This window comes from Cololabis saira, chromosome 3 (assembly GCF_033807715.1).
Source record: "Cololabis saira isolate AMF1-May2022 chromosome 3, fColSai1.1, whole genome shotgun sequence".
Taxonomy (NCBI): domain Eukaryota; kingdom Metazoa; phylum Chordata; class Actinopteri; order Beloniformes; family Belonidae; genus Cololabis; species Cololabis saira.
Window position 1 is genome coordinate 50,955,446 of NC_084589.1, and position 24,714 is coordinate 50,980,159.

The 24,714-nt window shown below is 40.7% G+C and overlaps 1 protein-coding gene across 1 annotated transcript in view; it reads right to left on the bottom strand.

The window, feature by feature from the left end:
• The window catches only part of LOC133440773 (semaphorin-4A-like), a 63,126-nt gene that overhangs the window by 34,705 nt on the left and 3,707 nt on the right, over positions 1-24,714 (bottom strand). Inside the window, exons 2-6 of the mRNA XM_061718091.1 lie at positions 4,709-4,866; positions 4,548-4,610; positions 2,869-2,967; positions 2,660-2,750; positions 573-695 (exon numbers count right to left, since the gene is read on the bottom strand). Of these exons, the coding sequence (XP_061574075.1) occupies positions 573-695; positions 2,660-2,750; positions 2,869-2,967; positions 4,548-4,610; positions 4,709-4,866 (534 nt within the window). The remainder of the gene's footprint in view (positions 1-572; positions 696-2,659; positions 2,751-2,868; positions 2,968-4,547; positions 4,611-4,708; positions 4,867-24,714) is intronic.

Here is a 24,714-nt window from a genome sequence, read left to right on the forward strand (position 1 = left end):
GACGGTAAAATAACTATTGAAATAATAATTTCACAATAATTATTGTGAAATAACTAAGAAATAAATAACTCAAATAGGCATTTCAATATCCATTTAAAGTGCAAAAAAAGAAAGAAATTGCAACAGCTCAAGCAGTAAAATTATTTTATCTTGTCTGATTTATTCTGTCACCAGACACAGCTGGACATGAAGCACCGGCATTTTTCAGGTATTTCATGACAAACCGTGTCCGATAACAGAGAAACCAAACAAGCTCTAGTAAATATAGATAATATGAACTTCATTGAACTAATATAACATTTAGAAATTTAAGCTGAAATGTCCAGCATTTTCTCTAAAGAAAAGTTCATTTAGTTCAGGAGTTTTCAAAACTACTGGGATTAAAGTTCACCAGGCAAAATATGAGAATCGATTTAGAATCAGAAAATCGATTTTTTCAACACAGGCCTAGTTCTGAGGGACCGGTTCTAGAACCGGTTCTGGTTCTGAGGGACCGGTTCTGACGGACCGGTTCTGAGGGAGCGGTTCTGAGGGAGCGGTTCTGGTTCTGAGGGACCGGTTCTCTCACTCACCCTCCAGCAGGCTGGCCCCGGACTCCAGTCCAACGTCTGGACGTCCGTCTTTGCTGAAGAATCTAGAAATCTGAGGTTTGGCCCCGAAGAAGTCGGTGGACGAGGCGGAGAACATTTCTCCATCTGTAGGAGACAAACAGAGAAGGTTTGGATCTGGAACGGTACCAGGACCATCGGAACCAGAGACACCCAGAAACTCCAGGAGCTCCAGGAGAAACAACAACAATTAATGCTGCAAGCAGCGATGAACGGGCCCTCGCACTCACGGCCACCGCCCCCATAAGCACGTCAGAAATTACACCACCCACAACTCTCTATGTCAAAACATTCAAAAATTATAGTGGGAAATAGGGACAACCAATCAGAAGAAGGGGCGGGGCTAATTTTCACCAATTATGGTAAAGGACTCAATACCGAGTCCCATGACACCACCCACGACTCTCTATGTCAAACCTTTCAAAAGTTATGGCAGAGAAAAGTTTTCTAGGGGGCGCTGTTGAGCCGTTAGGCAACGCCCATTAATGCAAACCATGAAATATCAAATTTATCGCCAAGTCTGGCTTGCATGCAAAATTTGGTGACTATCAAATATGGACCAATCAGATGAAGGGGGGGTGCGCCTTTTGGCGTCTAGCGTCGCCACGGTAACACTTTTGAAAGAGAAAAGTAATGCGCGTAGTCGCAGGATGGAGACGCACATTTCGATGTATAACACATCTGGGTTCACGTTACGGTTCGGGCCGTATTAATTGCCGAAGGAATGGCATAAATTGCGCCAAAATTACACAATTAATTCAAAATGGCCGACTTCCTGTTGGGTTTTGGCCATGGCTCCAAGAGACTTTTCTTTAAGTTGCGACATGATACAGGTGTGTAGCGATTTTCGTGCATGTATGTCAAACCGTATTGTGGGGCTTGAGGCACAAAGTTTTCCGGGGGGCGCTGTTGAGCCATTTTGCCACGCCCATTAATGCAAACCATGAAATATCACATTTTTCACCAGGCCTGGCTTGCATGCCAAATTTGGTGCCTTTTGGGGAACTATCAAATATGGACCAATCAGATGAAGGGGGGGGTGCGCTTGTTGGCGTCTAGCGTCGCCACGGTAACACTTTTGAAAGAGAAAAGTAATGCGTGTAGTCGCAGGATAGAGACGCACATTTTGATGTATAACACACCTGGGTGCACGATACGGTTCGGGCCGTATTAATTCTCGAAGGAATGGCTCATATTGCTCCAAAATTATGCTATTAATTCAGAATGTTCAAAATGGCCGACTTCCTGTTCGGTTTCGGCCATGGCGCCAAGAGACTTTTCTTTAAGTTGCAACATGATACAGGAGTGTACCAATTTTCGTGCATGTACGTCAAACCGTATTCTGGGGCTTGAGGCGCAAAGTTTTTTCTGTCTGAACCAACCAGATGAAGGGTGGGCGCGCTTTTTGGCGTCTAGCGTCGCCACGGTAACGCTTTTGAAAGAGAAAAGTAATGCACATCGTTGCAGGATGGAGACGCACATTTTGATGTATAACACACCTGGGTGCACGTTACGGTTCGGGCCGTATTAACTGCCGAAGGAATGGCATAAATTGCGCCAAAGTGACACGATTAATTCAAAATGGCCGACTTCCTGTTCGGTTTCGGCCATGGCGCCAAGAGACTTTTATTTAAGTTGCGACATGATACAGGTGTGTACCGATTGTCCATTAAATATCACATTTTTCACCAGACCTGGCTTGGTGCAAAATTTGGTGACTTTTGGGGCACGTTTAGGGGGAAAAAAGCCCTCAATTCGTCAGAAAAGTAAAGAATTAAAAAAAAAAAAAACCTACAGATACAAGTGCAAGTGCTCGGGCCCTAATAAAAATAATGATAACAATAATAATGATATTACTACTACTAATCATAATAATACTAACAAAAACAATAAATAATAATAAAAATAATAATAATAATAATAAATAATAATATTAATAATAATATTAACAATAATAAATAATGGTAATAATAATAATGATACTACTACTACTAATAATAATAATATTTGTAATTTGCAGCACCGTCCCTACCAGCGGGGGACAGACTCACCGATGGTGGCGGCGACGCTCCTCTGGAAAGGGCTGAACGGACAGCGACCTTTGGCAACCGCCTGTCCCTCCACGGAGAAGCGCTCCAGGTCCTGCAGGACACACAACCCGGTTTACACCGTGAACCAACACCCCCATGGAGGTGGGGGACACCAACACCCCCACCAGGGGGGGTGGGAGACACCAAGCTCCGGCTCCGGCGGGACCTACGATGAAGGCGTGTCTGGGGTTGAAGGCGTGGCTCCCGCAGGCGTACAGGTGGGTGGAGTTGATCTGCTGCAGCACGTGGATGAAGTTGGTGCAGTCCACCTGGAAACAGACGGAGGCTCAGAACCAGACCCTGAGGAACTCCTGAGACCCTGGGGACCCCCAACCCTGAGGAACTCCTGAGAACCTGGAGAACCAGACCCTGAGGAACTCCTGAGAACCTGGAGAACCAGACCCTGAGGAACGGACAGTTTTGTCTGTGAGACACCTGAGCATGAACGTCCAGGACCGTTTTGTGATTAACCGGTTTGTCACTGGACTGTGACAAACCTGCTGTTAACTTGTGTGTTGTTACTTTCATAAAACCATAACCCACTTGGGTTGAAATAAGAACATTTTGAAATAAGGAACTTCTGTAGTCCTTGACTAAGGTAGGAGACAGAATTTAACAGGTTTTGACATCCAAGTAATCATACGGACGGCGGGGGGATCTGGGGGACATAAAGATAACCGACCCTAGAGAATCATTAAGTCAGGCCGCCGACTTGCCAGGATGCAAAGGTCAAGAAGTGGGAGAACCACTTATCTGGGGAGAAGTCAGGACTCTGGCAGCCCCGACCCTTCCAGGAAAAAGACATTTGGCTAAATTAAGGTGCTACTGTAACTTCAGAAGGCCTTTATGCAGTGCGAAGCAAACCAGTACTTCCAAAAAAACCTGCCCCCTGGTGGCTAAATTGAGCCATGGGAAGTCCCATGTCTCAACAGGAGGGAGGCAGGGTATACTACACAAAATATAAGTATTCAAATACCTACTTTAAAAAATTTTGTCACACCCTTTGGGTAGTGCATGGTTGCCCGTTCCAGCTCCCTCTATGGGAAGGAGAACCGTGGCAAGAGAAAGCTGAAGAGATCCACTCTCAATGTGGATGAGTGAATTGTTTGCTGAAAAGATGTTCAAAGTTCTTGTAAGCTGCCGCTTTCTCCTCTCTCTCCGATGCAGGAATTGCTGAAACCAGGTGGCCAGATCCTGATTTCCAGATCCGGCACTTTTTAATCCTCAATGGCAATAAACCCCCTTTCTGATTCTGATTCTGATTTGAGTGGTGAAAGGTCATCACCCCGTTGGGACGGCCCCTTTGTGGTCCAGATCGCGACACCGACAGCAATAAAGGTGGCTGAACGATCTACGTGGGTTCACCAGTCACAGTGCAAGTTAGTAGAAAACTTTCCAGACCCTGAGTAGGTCGGAAGTCGGACGGTATCAAAACCCTTGTCCGCTGAAGAACTCATCTGCCACGGGCCTGAAGAAGATGACTAGCCCAAACTGACTGGCTATAAGAGACTGGAGAGGAGTCCCGAGAGATGGAAGAAACTTTTCCCCTAATGAGTCATGCTCACGGTGACATCTGTCTACTGTAATGTCAGGAATCAATCACACGTTATCACTTCCACCCATTGTTCACTGTCCATATTTGGTCAGGTTCCTGTCAAGTTTCTTAATAAAAGCATCATGCAGAGGGGAAACCTTTGCTGTCAGGGGCTCTCCCCCTGTCGCTGTGCTCTCCCCCTTCTGCAGAAGTTTGTTAAAAGACCATTCCAGGCCAGTCTCTGTGTCTTTCCTCGTTATGAACTTATGTAATGTTGATTTAGACCTAACACTGAAACCTGGACCAGTTACTCACGGTCGGGTCCTTCCCCTTGTCGCTGCAGAGTTTCTTTTCCTCGGCCGTCGGACTCCACTGGACCTGAAGGAGGAGCTGAGGTCAGCAGCAGGAACGATCACATGACCCCCCACCTAACCCCCCTCACCTTCCAGGATCACATGACCCCCCCCCCCCCTCACCTTCCTCCTCAGGCTGATGACATCACTGCTGACGTCCAGCTCCAGCACGGCGTCCCTCGCCCCGACGTACAGCGTTTCCCCGTCGGCGCTGAGCAGCAGCGTGGTGGAGTTGTGGAGGCCGGGGAGGCTGAAGTGGAACAGGGGCCGGTCCGGGGACCCTGGGGAGGAACGAGGCTTGATTTGATTGATTTTTGATTGAAATTCTTTATTCAGTCACATCACACCACAAGCATTATCCACACAAACATTATCGAAAAAATAGTGACTGAAAAGGCAGAAGCAAAGTGCTTATATTAATGCCTGTCCTACAAACAAACAATAGCAAAACTAAACCAGAAAAGGACCAATAAGGTTTACATATATAGTAGTAAAGACTTTTTTTCATATATATCAGAGAACATCAACAAACAAAAAAAATTAAACATTAACATTTGTAGCTTTCAAAGATTGCTCTACAAATCTTTTTTTTGTAAACCGAAAATGAACTGCACATTCGTAAATCTAGGTTAGCGTCATTCCATAGTTTAACTCCCACAACAGATATACAGGACTGTCTCAGAAAATTTGAATGTTGTGATAAAGTTCTTTATTTTCTGTAATGCAATTAAAAAACAAAAATGTCATACATTCTGGATTCATTACAAATCAACTGAAATATTGCAAGCCGTTTATTATTTTAATATTGCTGATTATGGTTTACAGTTTAAGTTTAAGATTCCCAGAATATTCAAATTTTTTTAGATAGGATATTTGAGTTTTCTTAAGCTGTAAACCATGATCAGCAATATTAAAATAATAAAAGGCTTGCAATATTTCAGTTGATTTGTAATGAATCCAGAATGTATGACATTTTTGTTTTTGTAATCGCATTACAGAAAATCACAATATTCTAATTTGTACAACAAATTTACAAACATCACGCAAATTATATTTTGACCGTTGTACCGTTGTACACAGACAGGTTGCCGCGGCAACGCTTGCAGCATCACCGCAGGGTTAGCAGACGAGGGTGAAGCAACATCTCTGAACCCTGGAGGTTCCAGGAACCTCAGTATTTATGAACCGACTCGTCACTAAACCAACGAGGTCTTCATCATCAGAGACAACCAAGTACCCAGAATGCTTCAGAAACCAGGACCACCACCTCAGCAGATCTGCACGTCTCCAGAACCGCAGAGACAACGGACTGAGGCCCCGTTTACACGTAGCAAAAATGCTGGTGTTTTCATGCTCGTTTACACGAAAACGAAGCTCAAAGTCACCAAAAACCATAATTTCTGAAAACTCCGGCCAAAGTGTAGATTTTTAAAAACTCCGTCTTCACGTTTGCTTGTAAACGGAGAGAAACGGACATTTAGGCTTCAGAACGTCACATTATGAGACAGAAACGTCACCAGCGTCATGAGTGACACCTGTGGTTACAATTAGTTTGTAACCGTCAATATTTTCTTGTATTTTATTGTTTTATATTCTAACGTCACACTTAAAAGTAACTCCACTTCTCTGTCACTCCAAACCAAAGACTCTGGTTCATCTTGGAAGTAACTGGAAGTTACTCGTGTCATTTGTTGGTGTTTTTTTTCCAGGATTCTGATTGGCTAGCATGACTTTATCTTCTCGTTACACTGCCCCCTGTAGGTTTGGCTGCTCATAGCACCTTAACAGATATTTATGCAGGTTCCTGGAAATGATGGGATTTTTCAAAACGTAGAGGGGGAAATATCCGTTTTTTGTAAATACTCAGCTATGTGGAAACGTGGCCTGAGACTAGGGATGTCCTGATCCGATCACGTGATCAGAAATCGGGCCGATCACGCTGTTTCAGACTTGATAAATATATTTTATTATAAGAAAGAAACACCAACTATTTTTAGATATAGGCTTGCTGTTGGCCAAGAGAGTCATTGCATTCGCTTGGAAAGAGCTGGATAGACCAAGAATAGGTAAATGGCTTTCCGAACTAACGGCAACTCTGCCCTTAGAAAAGATCACGTATACGATCAGGGGTGAGCGATCTGTCTTTGATAACATCTGGGGCCCATTTAAAAACTTTCTTTCCAATAAAGACTTGTCTGGTTTGGTGGAAACACCTGGGGATGATCCATGAGTAATCCTGTAGCTTCAAAAAGGTTTACTGTCTTGTGTTGAGTGATTGTTGTCAATTTTATGTGCAGTGCAAACTTGTATGAGAAGTGTATGATTGGTAGGAACGGGTGATATTTTACCGTTCACGATAAACCGTCAACAAAATTCCCCACAGTAAGAATTTGTATCTCACGGTAAAAATGATAAATTCCTGTTTGTGATGTTTTTGTGTAAAACTGATTTATAGTTCTACGTACGTGAAGGAAGGAAGGAAGGAAGGAAGGAAGAAAGAAAGAAAGAAAGAAAGAAAGAAAGAAAGAAAGAAAGAAAGAAAGAAAGAAAGAAAGAAAGAAAGAAAGAAAGAAAGAAAGAAAGAAAGAAAGAAAGAAAGAAAGAAAGAAAGAAAGAAAGAAAGAAAGAAAGAAAGAAAGAAAGAAAGAAAGAAAGAAAGAAAGAAAGAAAGAAAGAAAGAAAGAAAGATAAATTCCCATTGGTGTAGTTTAGTATTTAGTATCTTTTAGAGCAGTGTTTTGGCTCCAAAGACTGAATGTGGTGATAGATTTATAGTTACAAAGGTGGAGTTTAATTGGTATTTTTTTATCGTCATTTTTATCGTTATGGGGATAAATGCCAGAAATTATCGTGATACATTTTTTAGTCCATACCGCCCATCCCTAATGATTGATTTTGTTTCAACTCTCCCCATTTTCATTTTTTTTGTTTTGTTTTTTAAATGTTTTTATTTTTTTATTTTATTAACTATTTTATTGTTATATATTTCACTTACTCAAGCAATGTATTATTATTTCATTATGTATTGAATTCCTGTCTTTCATAGGTATTCATATGTATTATTTGTATTATTATTTGTTGTACACAGTTTGAATCCCATGGGTTATACAGTGTGTATGTACTTTTATGTTTTGAAATAAATAAATATATTGTTGGAAAAAAAATATAAATATATTTTATTGTCATTATTTTGATCAGAGCATCAAACAGATGATGGAAAAATACTGAACTGATGTAACAACAAGCAGCAGGTCCATGTGACGTTGCTCAACAACGCTGGTGACATGAAGAAAGCTGTGGGTTTGGGGGGGGGCCGTGTCACGTAAAGTGAGATCAATATAGTTGTTTGTTTGTGGTGATCTGAGCACAGCAGCCTTATAGCGGAGGTTAATAAAGTTACAGCGGTGACTGAAACCTGAACTAAGCGTCGGTGTCAGCGTGATGGAAACTCTGCTGCCGCGAGGAAGATTGTAGTTACATTAACTTCAAACACAAACATTTTACTCTTTAAGCCAGAAAAGAAGTAAGAGTTCAGTCTAAAAAGCACATTATTTTTTATTTAAATTTTATTTAAATTTGCACTATTTTTACTAGTTAATAGCTGCATTATTATTACTTTCAAGCTACCTCCAAGAGAACTGCTCTGTTTAAAATGTTTAAATAAGGTGAATAAAATACAAATAAGGGACGACCTGGATCAATTTATTTGGCATTTGATCATTTTTTTTAATGTTATGAAAGTATCGGATCGGGACTCGGTATTCTCTGTTTCGGTCGGCAGCTATGAATCTGATAATGTCAGCATTCAATATGGAGTCCCACAAGGGTCAAGTCTAGGTCCCCTACTTTTCAATTTGTACACAGGACTATCTGAGAAAATTAGAATATTGTGATAAAGTCCTTTATTTTCTGTAATGCAATTAACAAAAATGTCATCCATTCTGGATTCATTACAAATCAACTGAAATATTACAAGCCTTTTTATTATTTTAATATTGCTGATCATGGTTTACAGTTTAAGATTAAGATTCCCAGAATATTCTAATTTTTTGAGATAGGATATCTGAGTTTTCTTAAGCTGTAAGCCATGATCAGTAATATTAAAATAATAAAAGGCTTGCAATATTTCAGTTGATTTGTAATGAATCCAGAATGTATGACATTTTTGTTTTTGTAATCGCATTACAGAAAATCACAATATTCTAATTTTCTGAGGCAGTCCTGTATGTTACCACTTGGGTCCAACATTCGGCATCATAATATTCAATGGCCCGGTTTCCCAGATCAGTTAAGTAGTTCTTAACAGCGAAAGACTTCTTTCAAACCATCTTAAGGAGCCTGTGAAAGAACTACTTAACTGTTAAGAACTACTTAACTGATCTGGGAAACCGGGCCAATATCATTCTTATGCTGATGACACACAATGATATGTATCTGTTACTGACGATCATTTGAGTCCAGTCAACGACCTCATTCAATGCATTACAGATATCAAGTATTGGATGGCGACTAACTTTTTACAGCTGAATGAGGATAAAACAGATTATTTTAGTTGGTCCAAGTGTTCTGAGGCAACATATTCTCCCTTTATTAACTCCTCTGTCAGTAAAACCATGTGAGCTTAAACAAATAGCTAGCTCGTTTTTCCGCTCTAAAGTTGACATTAGTCACATGACTCACATATTGGGAATCATTTATGTAGAGTTGTAGACTAAATAGTTATTGTCAAAAGTAGATTATTATCGCTTGTTAATGGAGTTTTCTCAATCATATATATATATATTCAACCCAGTCTCACACAAAAACGTACCCTGCCTACGTTGGTCCAAAGTGCAAAAACGTAGAGGGGCTACAATATTAGCCCTTGAAATGTATAACTGTTACGTTTATTTAGCCCTAAAACGTATAACTGTTACATTTTTCTGCCGATTCGTTTTGCGCCCAAGTCACGTGACTTTTAAGATTCTGGCCGTGATACCAACAAACACGGTGGACATTTTTCATTTTTGAGTGAAGAAAATCAATATTTTGAGTTAGTTTCTGCATAGAAATGCGTTTTGATTACATTTCTAGCAATACATATTTCACTTTCATAATATTCACTCAGTAAATGTATATAATCTCTTGCTTGCTCGTGGTTGCAAGGTTTTTTCAGATCTCGTCAGAATAATGTAAATCTGGAACGTTTAAAAACGTGAAATGGTTACATTTTTGTTTGCTGTACACGCTGTGAAGAAAATCAATATTTTGAGTTAGTTTCTGCATAGAAATGCGTTTTGATTACATTTCTAGCAATACATATTTCACTTTCATAATATTCACTCAGTAAATGTATATAATCTCTTGCTTGCTCGTGGTTGCAAGGTTTTTTCAGATCTCGTCAGAATAATGTAAATCTGGAACGTTTAAAAACGTGAAATGGTTACATTTTTGGTTGATGTACACGCTGTGAAGAAAATCAATATTTTGAGTTAGCTTCTGCATAGCATTTTGATTACATTTCTAGCAATACATATTTCACTTTCATAATATTCACTCAGTAAATGTATATAATCTCTTGCTTGCTCGTGGTTGCAAGGTTTTTTCAGATTTCGTCAGAATAATGTAAATCTGGAACGTTTTAAAAACGTGAAATGGTTACATTTTTGGTTGCTGTACACGCTGTGAAGAAAATCAATATTTTGAGTTAGTTTCTGCATAGAAATGCGTTTTGATTACATTTCTAGCAATACATATTTCACTTTCATAATATTCACTCAGTAAATGTATATAATCTCTTGCTTGCTCGTGGTTGCAAGGTTTTTTCAGATCTCGTCAGAATAATGTAAATCTGGAACGTTTTAAAAACGTGAAATGGTTACATTTTTGGTTGCTGTACACGCTGTGAAGAAAATCAATATTTTGAGTTAGTTTCTGCATAGAAATGCGTTTTGATTACATTTCTAGCAATACATATTTCACTTTCATAATATTCACTCAGTAAATGTATATAATCTCTTGCTTGCTCGTGGTTGCAAGGTTTTTTCAGATCTCGTCAGAATAATGTAAATCTGGAACGTTTTAAAAACGTGAAATGGTTACATTTTTGGTTGCTGTACACGCTGTGAAGAAAATCAATATTTTGAGTTAGTTTCTGCATAGAAATGCGTTTTGATTACATTTCTAGCAATACATATTTCACTTTCATAATATTCACTCAGTAAATGTATATAATCTCTTGCTTGCTCGTGGTTGCAAGGTTTTTTCAGATCTCGTCAGAATAATGTAAAACTGGAACGTTTTAATAACGTTAAATGGTTACATTTTCGGTTGCTGGACACGCTGTGGAAAAAATCAATATTTTGAGTTAGTTTCTGCATAGAAATGCATTTTGATTCCATTTCTAGCAATACATATTTCACTTTCATAATATTCACTCAATAAATGTACATAATCTCTTGCTTGCTCTGGTTGCAAGGTTTTTCAGATCTCGTCAGAATACCCTGGCTACGTTGGTCCAAATGTAAAAACGTAGAGGGGTTACAATATTAGCCCTTGAAATGTATAACTGTTACATTTTTCTAGCCCTTGAAATGTATAACTGTTACATTTTTCTGCCTATTCGTTTTGCGTCCAAGTCACGTGACTATAAGATTCTGGCCGTGATACCAACAAACACGGTGGACATTTTTCATTTTTGAGTGAAAAAAATCTATATTTTGAGTTAACAAACACGGTGGACATTTTTCAGTTTTGAGTGAAAAAAATCAATATTTTGAGTTAGTTTCTGCATAGAAATGCGATTTGATTACATTTATAGCAATATATAAATGTAGATAATCTCTTGCTTGCTCTGGTTGCAAGGTTTTTTCAGATCTCGTCAGAATAATGTAAAACTGGAACTTTTTAATAACGTGAAATCGTTACGTTTTTGGTTGCTGGACAGTGCTGTGAAAAAAAATCTATATCTTGAGTTAGTTTCTGCATAGAAATGCGTTTTGATTACATTTCTAGCAATACATATTTCAATTTCATAATATTCACTCAATAAATGTACATAATCTCTTGCTTGCTCTGGTTGCAAGGTTTTTTCAGATTTCGTCAGAATACCCTGGCTACGGTGGTCCAAAGTGCAAAAACGTAGAGGGGTTACAATATTCAACCCAGTCTCACAGGAAAACGTGGTACAGGCTACGTTGGTCCACATTGCAAAACGTGGCCAATGTTACGATTTGCCCTCCTAAAACGTGAGATGTGAAACCGTTCCGTGGCTCATTCATTTTAATAGGTTTCGTTAGGTTTCGTTTCTGTCACGTGACTTTCAAGTTTTCGGCTGTGGAGAAAAAATAAAATTGCTGCCATTTCTTTGATTCTCGGTCTAAATTGCAATATTTTAAGATAGTTTCGCCATGAAAAGCAGATTTTATCATATTCATAGCAAGAAATATATTTTGGTTATTTTACCCTCATTTAATGGATCTTATTGACGGAAATGTATGAACCATGTGCTTGTTTTACTTCCTTTGAGTAATAAAACCACCAATTCTCTTGCATGGCCCCGTTATTAAAATATATGCCAGGCACAGTGCTTAATTTCTAAAGTGGGAGGTCCCGGGGCGCAGACGATGAGTGGCTCCGGTGCGAGAGAAAAAACACACACACACACACACACACACACACACACACACTGTTGAACTGTCCGTTTTGACGTTAACGGCGATTTTCACAATGATATCTGCAACATTTCTTAAGGCAGAAACACCACTGTATCATTGTTAATTACACAACATTAGTGGGTTAATTTCCTGCAAACCAATTTTCATGTTTTTCCCTTCGATTGTGAGAAAAAAAAGAGTTGTTTCACGCTGAGAGCATCATGCCAGCCAATCAGAATCCTGGAAAAAACATCAACAAATGACACGTGTAACTTCCAGGCTGATTTATGGTTCCGCGTTACACCAACGCAGAGCCTACGGCGGAAGTGATACTAGTAGCTGATTGGCCGATATGTGATCATCATCATCATCATCATCATCAGTCAAGTCAAATTGCACGTGCGAGGTCCCGTTCATCGCTGCTTGCAGCTTTAATTTATATATAACTATTTTAACATTTCTAAACACAAAAACACGAAAGTGTCCTTGATAATTCAATAATACAATAGGTTCATGTTAAGGACATCCGTTTTAATTAGTTCTCCTTCGATTATGAGATGTTATTAATGCTCAGTAGACACAGGAGGTTTGTTATGTATTGTTATGAGGCCTATTTCGTGTCTATTTTTGAACAGTTCACTAATGCTTTGAGCTAGGAAGCTGAAATTCTAGACTCTGTATCAAGAGGTGACTTTCATCCACTGTGCGGATTTTCAGATCTGTGTGACCTTCGGAAGTGTCAAAGGTCACCCCGTCTGTTGCTTTTCGGCCTGCTAAGACTATTTTGTGTCTTTTTTTGCATAGTTCACTAACGCTTTGAGCTAGGAAGCTGAAATTCTAGACTCTGTATCAGGAGGTGACTTTCATCCACTGTGCGGATTTTCAGATCTCTGTGACCTTCGGAAGTGTCAAAGGTCACCGCGTCTGTTGCTTTTCGGCCTGCTAAGACTATTTTGTGTCTTTTTTTGCATAGTTCACTAACGCTTTGAGCTAGGAAGCTGAAATTCTAGACTCTGTATCAGGAGGTGACTCTCATCCACTGTGCTGAGGTCCAGACCCGTGCGACCTTCGGAAGTGCCAAAGGTCACCGTGTGTGGTGCCTTTTTCGTGCCTTTTTTGTGTGTTTTTTGAATAATTCACTAACGCTTTGAGCTGGGAGGCTGATTTTTGACTATGTTGCAATGCAGAAGGCCCTTTGCTAGGATCTTTTGGTCTTGTGGCTGTACGACTTCCACAGAGCTAGTTGGCATTGCAGAGGGTTTACAGAGTTGAGACTTGGTAAGCCCAATTTAAGCCCCATATGGAGGCCACAGGTCAAGTTTTACTTGGTTTGGTCAAATATTGTGGCAACGGTGTCCGTTCGAATGTTGGAAAAGGTGATGTTTCAAAGCCCCGCCCATCGAAAAGTACAGGTCTGATCTGCACCAAACTAACGTCTGTCTGATCAGGGGATGCCCCCGAACAACATATAAAAAATTCAGATTTCTATGACTTCTGCAACAGTGTTTCCTCTAAAACGTTCTGGCTGGTTAGGAGGGTGTAGAAACCTCTAGCTCTGAGAGCCTCCCGACTAATGGAACAGGGCCTATTTTGTGTCTTTTTTTGCATAGTTCACTAACGCCTTTAGCTAGGAGTCTGAATTTTTTATATGTTGTTTGGGGGCATCCTCTGATCAGACAGATGTTAGTTTGGTGGAGATCAGACCTGTACTTTTCGATGGGCGGGGCTTTGAAACGTCACCTTTTCCAACATTCGAACGGACACCGTTGCCACAATATTTGACCAAACCAAGTAAAACTTGACCTGTGGCCTCCATATGGGGCTTAAATTGGGCTTACCAAGTCTCAACTCTGTAAACCCTCTGCAATGCCAACTAGCTCTGTGGAAGTCGTACAGCCACAAGACCAAAAGATCCTAGCAAAGGGCCTTCTGCATTGCAACATAGTCAAAAATCAGCCTCCCAGCTCAAAGCGTTAGTGAATTATTCAAAAAACACACAAAAAAGGCATGAAAAAGGCACCACACACGGTGACCTTTGGCACTTCCGAAGGTCGCACGGGTCTGGACCTCGGCACAGTGGATGAGAGTCACCTCCTGATACAGAGTCTAGAATTTCAGCTTCCTAGCTCAAAGCGTTAGTGAACTATGCAAAAAAAGACACAAAATAGTCTTAGCAGGCCGAAAAGCAACAGACGCGGTGACCTTTGACACTTCCGAAGGTCACAGAGATCTGAAAATCCGCACAGTGGATGAAAGTCACCTCCTGATACAGAGTCTAGAATTTCAGCTTCCTAGCTCAAAGCATTAGTGAACTGTTCAAAAATAGACACGAAATAGGCCTCATAACAATACATAACAAACCTCCTGTGTCTACTGAGCATTAATAACATCTCATAATCGAAGGAGAACTAATTAAAACGGATGTCCTTAACATGAACCTATTGTATTATTGAATTATCAAGGACACTTTCGTGTTTTTGTGTTTAGAAATGTTAAAATATTAAATATCTAGGTGTACACTTAACTAAGGATCTTTCAGGACTCTTCCGGGCAAACTATGTACCAATATCCTCGAAAATAAAAGCGGATCTGCATAGATGGAATCTGGTGCCCTTTCTGAGCCTTAGCTCAAGAATAAGCGCAGTAAAAATGAGTGTACTCCCCCGACTACTTTACTTGTTTAGGAACTTGCCTGTAGAGGTGAGTGAAACTCAGTTTAGGGAATGGGATAAATGGATCTCCAGATTTGTTTGGCAGGGCCGGAAACCGAGAATTAAATATGCCACCCTTCAACTTCACAAGGATTCTGGGGGGATGGGTCTCCCTTGTCTAAAGAATTATTATTATGCTGCTCAAATAGCTCCTCTACTATATTGGAGTAATGGAACATATGCGGCTAAGTGGAAGGAGCTGGAGTCTAATCTAGTAGTTCCATTCCCCATTCAAGCTGTGTTGGCAGATGAGGGTATAATGTGTCAATTACAAAAGCTGGGGAACCCATGGCTGAACCACACGTTTCAAGTCTGGCAGAAGGTGATTAATATGAGCAATATACATAAAATGTTGAGAATGTTCAGATGGTTTGCGTTTGATTCTGATTTTTCCCCCAACAGGCATGATTCTAGCTTCAAATCGTGGACAATGTATGGTTTTACAACATTTCTTTCACTCACTCATAAGAACACTGTATTCAGCTTTGAGGTTTTACAGGATAAACATGGCTTACAACGAAATGATTTCCATAGATATCTGCAACTACGATCTTATATTGATCGTGAATGTAAAATGACAGGTCTCTCAGATGTCGAATTAGAATTTTACCACATTTTGAAAAATGCCATGACAATGACTCCAGCCAACTCCATCTCCAAGCTGTACACAGCTATATCCCATGCCAATAATAGCGACACTCTTTACATCAAAGCTAAATGGGAAAGGGAAGCAAGGATTGACATTTCTGAGGAGACTTGGAGCAATATCTGGTCCTTCCAATGGACAACATCTAGCTCCATGGACTGGAGAGAGCATTGTTGGAAGAATATCATTAGATATTTCAAGACACCGTATCAGGAGAAATACAAAGGGGCAAATTTGCCATGTTGGAGACAATGTGGCTCGACTATGGCTAACCACTATCACATTTTTTGGGACTGCCCCAAGCTGAAGGTGTTCTGGAGGGGTATTCAGGCTTCAGTAAGCACAGTTTTTAACATTCAGTTTCCTCTGAGTTTTGACGTGTTATATCTAGGTCATGTTACTGTTTTGGAATGTAGGCGAGAGATAAAATTGCTGCAATTGCTCTTGGTGGCGAGTAAGAAAGCAATAACCAGGAGATGGTTAACTCCGACCCCACCTACTCTAGAAGACTGGATCGGTATCACCTTAGAGATTTTCAGGATGGAAAAGCTGACCTTCCAACTAAAAGCGCAACGGGACATGTTCTATAAGATTTGGAATAACTGGATTGTATTTATCACCCCCATGAGAGCAGATTTTGTTTGATTTCACTGGTAATATGTAATTCATTGTTTTGACCTCGACTGGGTTTTATGTTTGGTTCAACACAGCAGCGGCAGGTGACCTCCTTTCTGTTCATGGTTCATGTAAACGTTAATTTTTGTGACTTAAACTAGCAAAACCGGAAGGACATTCATTTTCATTTGATTGAGTGTTGCTGTATCGTTTTATTTATTGTCCTTTCCAAATAAAGAAACAATTTTAAAAAAAAGAAATGTTAAAATAGTTATATATAAATTAAAGCTGCAAGCAGCGATGAACGGGACCTCGCACGTGCAATTTGACTTGACTGATGATGATGATGATGATGATGATCACATATCGGCCAATCAGCTACTAGTATCACTTCCGCCGTAGGCTCTGCGTTGGTGTAACGCGGAACCATAAATCAGCCTGGAAGTTACACGTGTCATTTGTTGATGTTTTTTCCAGGATTCTGATTGGCTGGCATGATGCTCTCAGCGTGAAACAACTCTTTTTTTTCTCACAATCGAAGGGAAAAACATGAAAATTGGTTTGCAGGAAATTAACCCACTAATGTTGTGTAATTAACAATGATACAGTGGTGTTTCTGCCTTAAGAAATGTTGCAGATATCATTGTGAAAATCGCCGTTAACGTCAAAACGGACAGTTCAACAGTGTGTGTGTGTGTGTGTGTGTGTGTGTGTGTGTGTGTGTGTGTGTGTGTGTGTGTGTGTGTGTGTGTGTGTGTGTGTGTGTGTGTGTGTGTGTTTTTCTCTCGCACCGGAGCCACTCATCGTCTGCGCCCCGGGACCTCCCACTTTAGAAATTAAGCACTGTGCCTGGCATATATTTTAATAACGGGGCCATGCAAGAGAATTGGTGGTTTTATTACTCAAAGGAAGTAAAACAAGCACATGGTTCATACATTTCCGTCAATAAGATCCATTAAATGAGGGTAAAATAACCAAAATATATTTCTTGCTATGAATATGATAAAATCTGCTTTTCATGGCGAAACTATCTTAAAATATTGCAATTTAGACCGAGAATCAAAGAAATGGCAGCAATTTTATTTTTTCTCCACAGCCGAAAACTTGAAAGTCACGTGACAGAAACGAAACCTAACGAAACCTATTAAAATGAATGAGCCACGGAACGGTTTCACATCTCACGTTTTAGGAGGGCAAATCGTAACATTGGCCACGTTTTGCAATGTGGACCAACGTAGCCTGTACCACGTTTTCCTGTGAGACTGGGTTGAATATTGTAACCCCTCTACGTTTTTGCACTTTGGACCACCGTAGCCAGGGTATTCTGACGAAATCTGAAAAAACCTTGCAACCAGAGCAAGCAAGAGATTATGTACATTTATTGAGTGAATATTATGAAATTGAAATATGTATTGCTAGAAATGTAATCAAAACGCATTTCTATGCAGAAACTAACTCAAGATATAGATTTTTTTTCACAGCACTGTCCAGCAACCAAAAACGTAACGATTTCACGTTATTAAAAAGTTCCAGTTTTACATTATTCTGACGAGATCTGAAAAAACCTTGCAACCAGAGCAAGCAAGAGATTATCTACATTTATATATTGCTATAAATGTAATCAAATCACATTTCTATGCAGAAACTAACTCAAAATATTGATTTTTTTCACTCAAAACTGAAAAATGTCCACCGTGTTTGTTAACTCAAAATATAGATTTTTTTCACTCAAAAATGAAAAATGTCCACCATGTTTGTTGGTATCACGGCCAGAATCTTATAGTCACGTGACTTGGACGCAAAACGAATAGGCAGAAAAATGTAACAGTTATACATTTCAAGGGCTAGAAAAATGTAACAGTTATACATTTCAAGGGCTAATATTGTAACCCCTCTACGTTTTTACATTTGGACCAACGTAGCCAGGGTATTCTGACGAGATCTGAAAAACCTTGCAACCAGAGCAAGCAAGAGATTATGTACATTTATTGAGTGAATATTATGAAAGTGAAATATGTATTGCTAGAAATGTAATCAAAACGCATTTCTATGCAGAAACTAACTCAAAATATTGATTTTTTCCACAGCGTGTCCAGCAACCGAAAATGTAACCATTTCACGTTATTAAAACGTTCCAGTTTTACATTATTCTGACGAGATCTGAAAAAACCTTGCAACCACGAGCAAGCAAGAGATTATATACATTTACTGAGTGAATATTATGAAAGTGAAATATGTATTGCTAGAAATGTAATCAAAACGCATTTCTATGCAGAAACTAACTCAAAATATTGATTTTCTTCACAGCGTGTACAGCAACCAAAAATGTAACCATTTCACGTTTTTAAAACGTTCCAGATTTACATTATTCTGACGAGATCTGAAAAAACCTTGCAACCACGAGCAAGCAAGAGATTATATACATTTACTGAGTGAATATTATGAAAGTGAAATATGTATTGCTAGAAATGTAATCAAAACGCATTTCTATGCAGAAACTAACTCAAAATATTGATTTTCTTCACAGCGTGTACAGCAACCAAAAATGTAACCATTTCACGTTTTTAAAACGTTCCAGATTTACATTATTCCGACGAGATCTGAAAAAACCTTGCAACCACGAGCAAGCAAGAGATTATATACATTTACTGAGTGAATATTATGAAAGTGAAATATGTATTGCTAGAAATGTAATCAAAACGCATTTCTATGCAGAAACTAACTCAAAATATTGATTTTCTTCACTCAAAAATGAAAAATGTCCACCGTGTTTGTTGGTATCACGGCCAGAATCTTAAAAGTCACGTGACTTGGGCGCAAAACGAATCGGCAGAAAAATGTAACAGTTATACGTTTTAAGGGCTAAATAAACGTAACAGTTATACATTTCAAGGGCTAATATTGTAGCCCCTCTACGTTTTTGTACTTTGGACCAACGTAGGCAGCGTACGTTTTTGTGTGAGACTGGGTTGATATATTAGACCCTCCAGGAATCCGCGATTCCGTGATCGCGGAATTTTTCGCGGATTTCACGGCTGTCCGTGGATTTACAGACCTTCCGTGGATTTCAATGTCTAGTGCAGAAAAATCACTTTTACTGGGGTTAATATTGCATATGTCCGCGCTGAATATGCGAATTATGCGGGGCTCGCTTGATTTCACCGCAACATCGCCGACATTTTCGCATAAAGTTTGGAAAAAGGGGTCAGTGTTGTGAGTGACATGTCGGGACGCCCGGTCGCGACGTGCGGGACCCGCCCGCGGACCTCCGCACCCGCCAAACAGCAGCTTTCACCCGCGGGGGTGAGAGGAAAAAGAGAGCCGTCTCCGTCCAGCCCCCCGCGCGCGGCTGCCGGGGGACTCTGGTGTCCGCGCTGACCGCGCACCACTGCGCCTGCGAGGACCGGCGGAGCTCCCATCCACTTGGGGGATCTTGCCGGCGGACGCGTGGGGTGACGGAGCTCTGGCTCGTTCCCCTCGTCGCGCCGGCGCGCCCGGCAATCACCCGAGCACCGAGCCGCGGGCTGGAGGGAGAGAGGCGGCCGGCCCCCGGGCCGCCCCCGCCCCTCTCCTCTCCACCCGCGCTCCTTTTTTTTTTCTCTTACGACCTCAGATCAGACGAGACAACCCGCTGAATTTAAGAGGGAAGAGCTCAGCGCCGAATCCGCAACTTCCTGCATATTTCGCATATTTTGCCACTTTCCGCATATTCCACGACTTCCCGCAACTTCCTGCATATTCCGCAATTTCACCGCATAAAAGCACATAAAAAACCTGCACATTTAATCGCATAATCAATGATTTTAGCCCGCAGAATCAATGATTTTAGCCCGCAGAATCAAGGATTTTTGCCCGCGTTTTTCTGGAGGGTCTAATATATATATATATATATAAAATATATGGTCTATATATTATTTATTTATTTATTTTAAGACCCCTGCTCTAAATGATTGGCTGAGTGCGGAGAGGTCGACCTCCCCGCTTGACGGCTGCCGCTCGGGCGACGGTTCCTCCGGAACGCTCGGTGTTTCTCAAAGCGCTCCCGCGAGAGAGCCGCAGTGAGAGCCCCCGACAACACACGCAGCAGCCGTCACGCAGGGAGGTCGTCCTGCCCGGCGGGCGGGCTCTGTCGTTTACTGTGGTGTTTGGCTGCCACGCTAGGATGGATGGACCGATGGAGACCACAGTTTCACAAAGAATGGAAGGCACCATCATTTCCAAGGGGCCGCACGGCACGGAAAGTGACTGGCTCGTGCCGACGCGCTGATCAGTTCTCCCGGTCTCAGCGCGATCGGGCTGCGGATGAAACCCCGACACGCTGAGTCCTGACAACCGTTGCATATTTGATTTAGCACAGCTGTTTAATTCAGAAACCTAGGATGAGGACTTGGATGGGTTTGATTAATGACGCTTGTTTTAATTTTTGATTATTCATTGGTGATTTAAAAAATGTTAGTACTTTGTAATGAAGATTTAAATACAGCACTATCAACCTCAGTTTTGCTCCGCTCTATTTTTAAATACGCACACTTGTATGTTTGTGTGTGTGTTGTTGTAAGGCGGCGCACCATTTGTGTGTGTAGACGGCGCCTTTAGACATAACCGAGGCTGCGCCGTATGGTCGCGAAAATACGGTACATTTACCTTGCCTTGCCCACACGGGGCCGTCACAGGGCCGTCAGAAACCACCAGTGCAGCTAAAGGTTGATGCTCGCGTGTGAACGCGTCAGTCCCCCGGTTCCCACCAGTTCCCAGTAGTTCCCAGCACGTTTCAGCAGTTCTCAGCACGGTTCCCCCCCCGGTCCCCCCCCACATGCGTTTATTTCAGAGCAATAAACAACCACACGAGTCCACAACAGGAAGCAGCCAGTAAACACAACCACGCTGGTTTCGTCCCCCGGCTGACCGGCTGACGTTAGCGCTTCCCCTTTCAGAGGCCGACGGCCCGGGACGGGTCTGGGGGGGACGAGGTTCTGCAGGAGGACGGACCGGAACAGACAAACCGGACCGGGGCGTCACCATGGAGACGTCCAGCCTCCAGGACCAAACAGCCATAAAACTATTTCAGAACAATTTGTAGTTAAAAGATCCTTTTATCCTATAAATTTGACAAGTATTGGTACAAATGCACTTGAATGTTGTAAAAAAATACCTTTTATGTTAACATATTATGAACATTTTCTTTCTTTAACAATTACTATAAGATGCACCTCACTATTATTATTTCCTTGTCACCTATTTATCAGCTATCAAGAGCTATCAAGGTAAATTCTCTATGTGCTCAATAGTAATATGGACTAACGATGAAATGGACTGAATTCAAATCCCACTCGGGACCCGAGTGAAGCTCCTGTCAGTGTCAGCTTTACTATCGTAAAATGTTGGAAAAGTGACCCAGGAAACAAGAAATGAACTCAGAAAAGACTAACTGTATTGAGCCGACCCTGCTATCCTTTCTGTTCATCAGCAGGTACATCTATGTTATGTTTGTGTTACTGTAAAAACTAAAATACAAAAACAAAGTTTAAAAGAAAAAAAGAAAAAAAAAATCAAACCAATAAATCAAAATACTCTCAGATTTAAAGTATCAACTCGGTTAAACTGTTAGTTACTGGCCGCAGTTACATGATGTTTTTTAATTCGGAATTAATTATTCCGGATTAAATAATTCAGAATTAAACTATTTTCCTTGGAGTTTACATGGAAATAGTAATTCTGAATTGAGGTTTCCATGGAAACACGTTTGATGGTCTTTCTCCAATTCCTCTCCAGGTCTGGGGGTTGAGGGTTCTGATTGGATAGGGGGGGGGACCGGAAGTTAAACTACCGGAAGAAAAACTAACTTAGCCGCTACAACTTGAAAAGTTCACAATTTTGATGTTTCCTGTTTCCATCTGTTCTCTATAATGATTTCTATTTATTAAATAAATAGTCTCTGCTCTTGACCAGCGTTTACTGCTGCTGCATCTTGAAACTTTGTTTGGAAAACCAGCCCAGCGGAATATAAGATCATGGAGACAGACGGGCGAGAGAACGAGCAGAAAGAAAGACCAGAATTAATTTAAAGAGGAATGAGTGTAAACATGATCTGGAATTATTTTATTCGGTTTTAAAATCGGAATAAACCAGCCACTTACTTCAGAATTAAGTTTAATTCAGAATGGCCATTTTCATTCGGAATTAGGTGTTTACATGGAAATTTTTACTCATTTTAAAATCTGATTTAATTTTAATTCTGAATTAAACTTCCCATGTAAACGGACTGAATGACACATCCAGGTGCTTAAAGACGGGAAGGAGCTGCAGGAATCACCAGTTCCATCAGAACCGGTTTAGTTTCCACCGGTTGGGACTTTTACGCAGCAGCTTCTTCCCCCTCGGCCCAGAACTACCGTCTGTTGCCACGGTTACGCTGACTCAGGCCGAGGCGACACCGTCTCTCTGAAGACGTTGTGTCGCTGAGTCGCAGCTCAGAGTATTAAAAGAGGCGGAAGTGAGAGACGACACAGACGAAGCCTCCATGAGCAGGAGGTTCCTGAAACGAGCTTCAACAGAATCGTTTAAAAGGAAATGACATTTGTGGAATAATGGAGGTAGATTTGGTTCTTAATTATTCAATCAAAAAATATATTTTCAATTAAAAAATAAAATTCACTTCAATCAAAAAAAAAAAGATTTCAATCAAAGAAAAAGTTTTTGAATGCAAAAACATATTTCAGACCCAGAAAATTGCATTTGAACACTTTTTTTTGGATGGAAAATATTTTTTTTGATTGAAGCAACTTCTTTTTTGATTAAATGATAAAGACATAAATGTCCTACCCATAATATGGCCCAAACACAAAATAAATTTTAAATCAAAGAAAAACAGTTTTCAAACTCATTTTCTTGAGTCTCAAATATTTTTTTGCATTCAAACACTTTTTTTCTTTGATTGAAATACGTTTTTTTGATTGAAGTGACTTTTTTTATTGAAAATATATTTTTTTGATTGAAGCAATCTTTTTTTTGATTGAATAATTAAGAAACAAAACCACCTCCATATGGAATGAAGCTGAAGAAAAACCAAATATCTCCATGAAATAAAGATAGATTTACTTTGAGAGTTGTCAGTTTTTGGGGTTGTGTGTGGACCAGCAGGGGTCCCGGGGAGGTTCCCTGGGGAACTCCTCAGTCTGACGACCACTTTTATTATTACAAAATTATTATTATTAGGGCCCGAGCACTGACACTGCAAAGGCCCTATGGTATCTGTAAGAATTGTTCTCGTTCTGACTAAATGAGGGCCTTTTTTCCCCCTAATCGTGCCCCAAAAGTCACCAAATTTTGCACCAAGCCAGGCCATGTACGGTTTGACGTACATAAACGAAAATCGCTACACACCTGTATCATGTCGCAACTTAAAGAAAAGTCTCTTGGCGCCATGGCCAAAACCCACAGGAAGTCGGCCATTTTGAATTTTGGCGCAATTTATGCCATTTCTTCGGCCATTAATCAACCGAACCGTAACGTGCACCCAGGTGTGTTATACATCAAAATATGCATCTCCATCCTGCGACGATGCACATTACTTTTCTCTTTCAAAAGCGTTACCGTGGCGAAGATAGACGCCAAAAAGCGCGCCCCCCTTTTATCTGATTGGTCCATATTTGATAGTTCCTATTTTCTGCCATAACTTTTGAATGGTTTGACATAAAGACTCGTGGGTGGTGTCATCGGACTTAGTTTTGAGTCCTTCACCTTAATTGGTGCAAATTAGGCCCTGCCCCTCTTCTGATTGGTCGATATTTGATAGTTCCTACTTTCTGCTATAACTTTTGAATGGTTTGTCATAAAGAATCGTGGGTGGTGTCATTGGACTCGGTTTTGAGTCCTTGACCTTTATGGGTGAAAATTGCATGCGCGAGGTCCCGTTCATTGCTGCTTGCAGCTTTAATTATTATTTTTTACACTTTTATTGCATATCTGTGTGCAACAGCCACATGGAACTGTTGTCATGATTTCACACCTCTTTGCACGTCAGCGCCGAGTCTGTTTCCTGTTTCTGAGGAACCTTTGATGCAGTTGAACATGTGACCCCCCCCCCACCCTCACCCGGGGGGGCAGCAGCACGTGTGCAGCGCAGATAACAGACTCGTGTTCAGTTTCTAGTTGACCTCAGTTTCCACCAACAGAAACCTTCTCTTCTATTATTTTTAATAATCAGCTTCTTTGTTTGTGGTTTTAACATCAGAGACACGAACAACAACAAACGTTCAGATCTTCAACAGAACAAACCTGCAACTGAACCCTGAAGCTGCTTCCTCCAGACCTCCGGAGCTTCCTGATGCTCAGCATCCACACCCCGTACACTGGTACATTAGTACCCAGGTACCTTAGTACCCCAATACTTAGGTACCTTAGTGCCCAGGTACTCCAGTACCCATGTTCCCAATGAAGTCAAGAAAGAGGTATCATTCTATTATTCCTTTCCGTGTCCGGGCGATGTTTCCCGTGTTGTGTCAAATTAAGCCGTACCCAAGT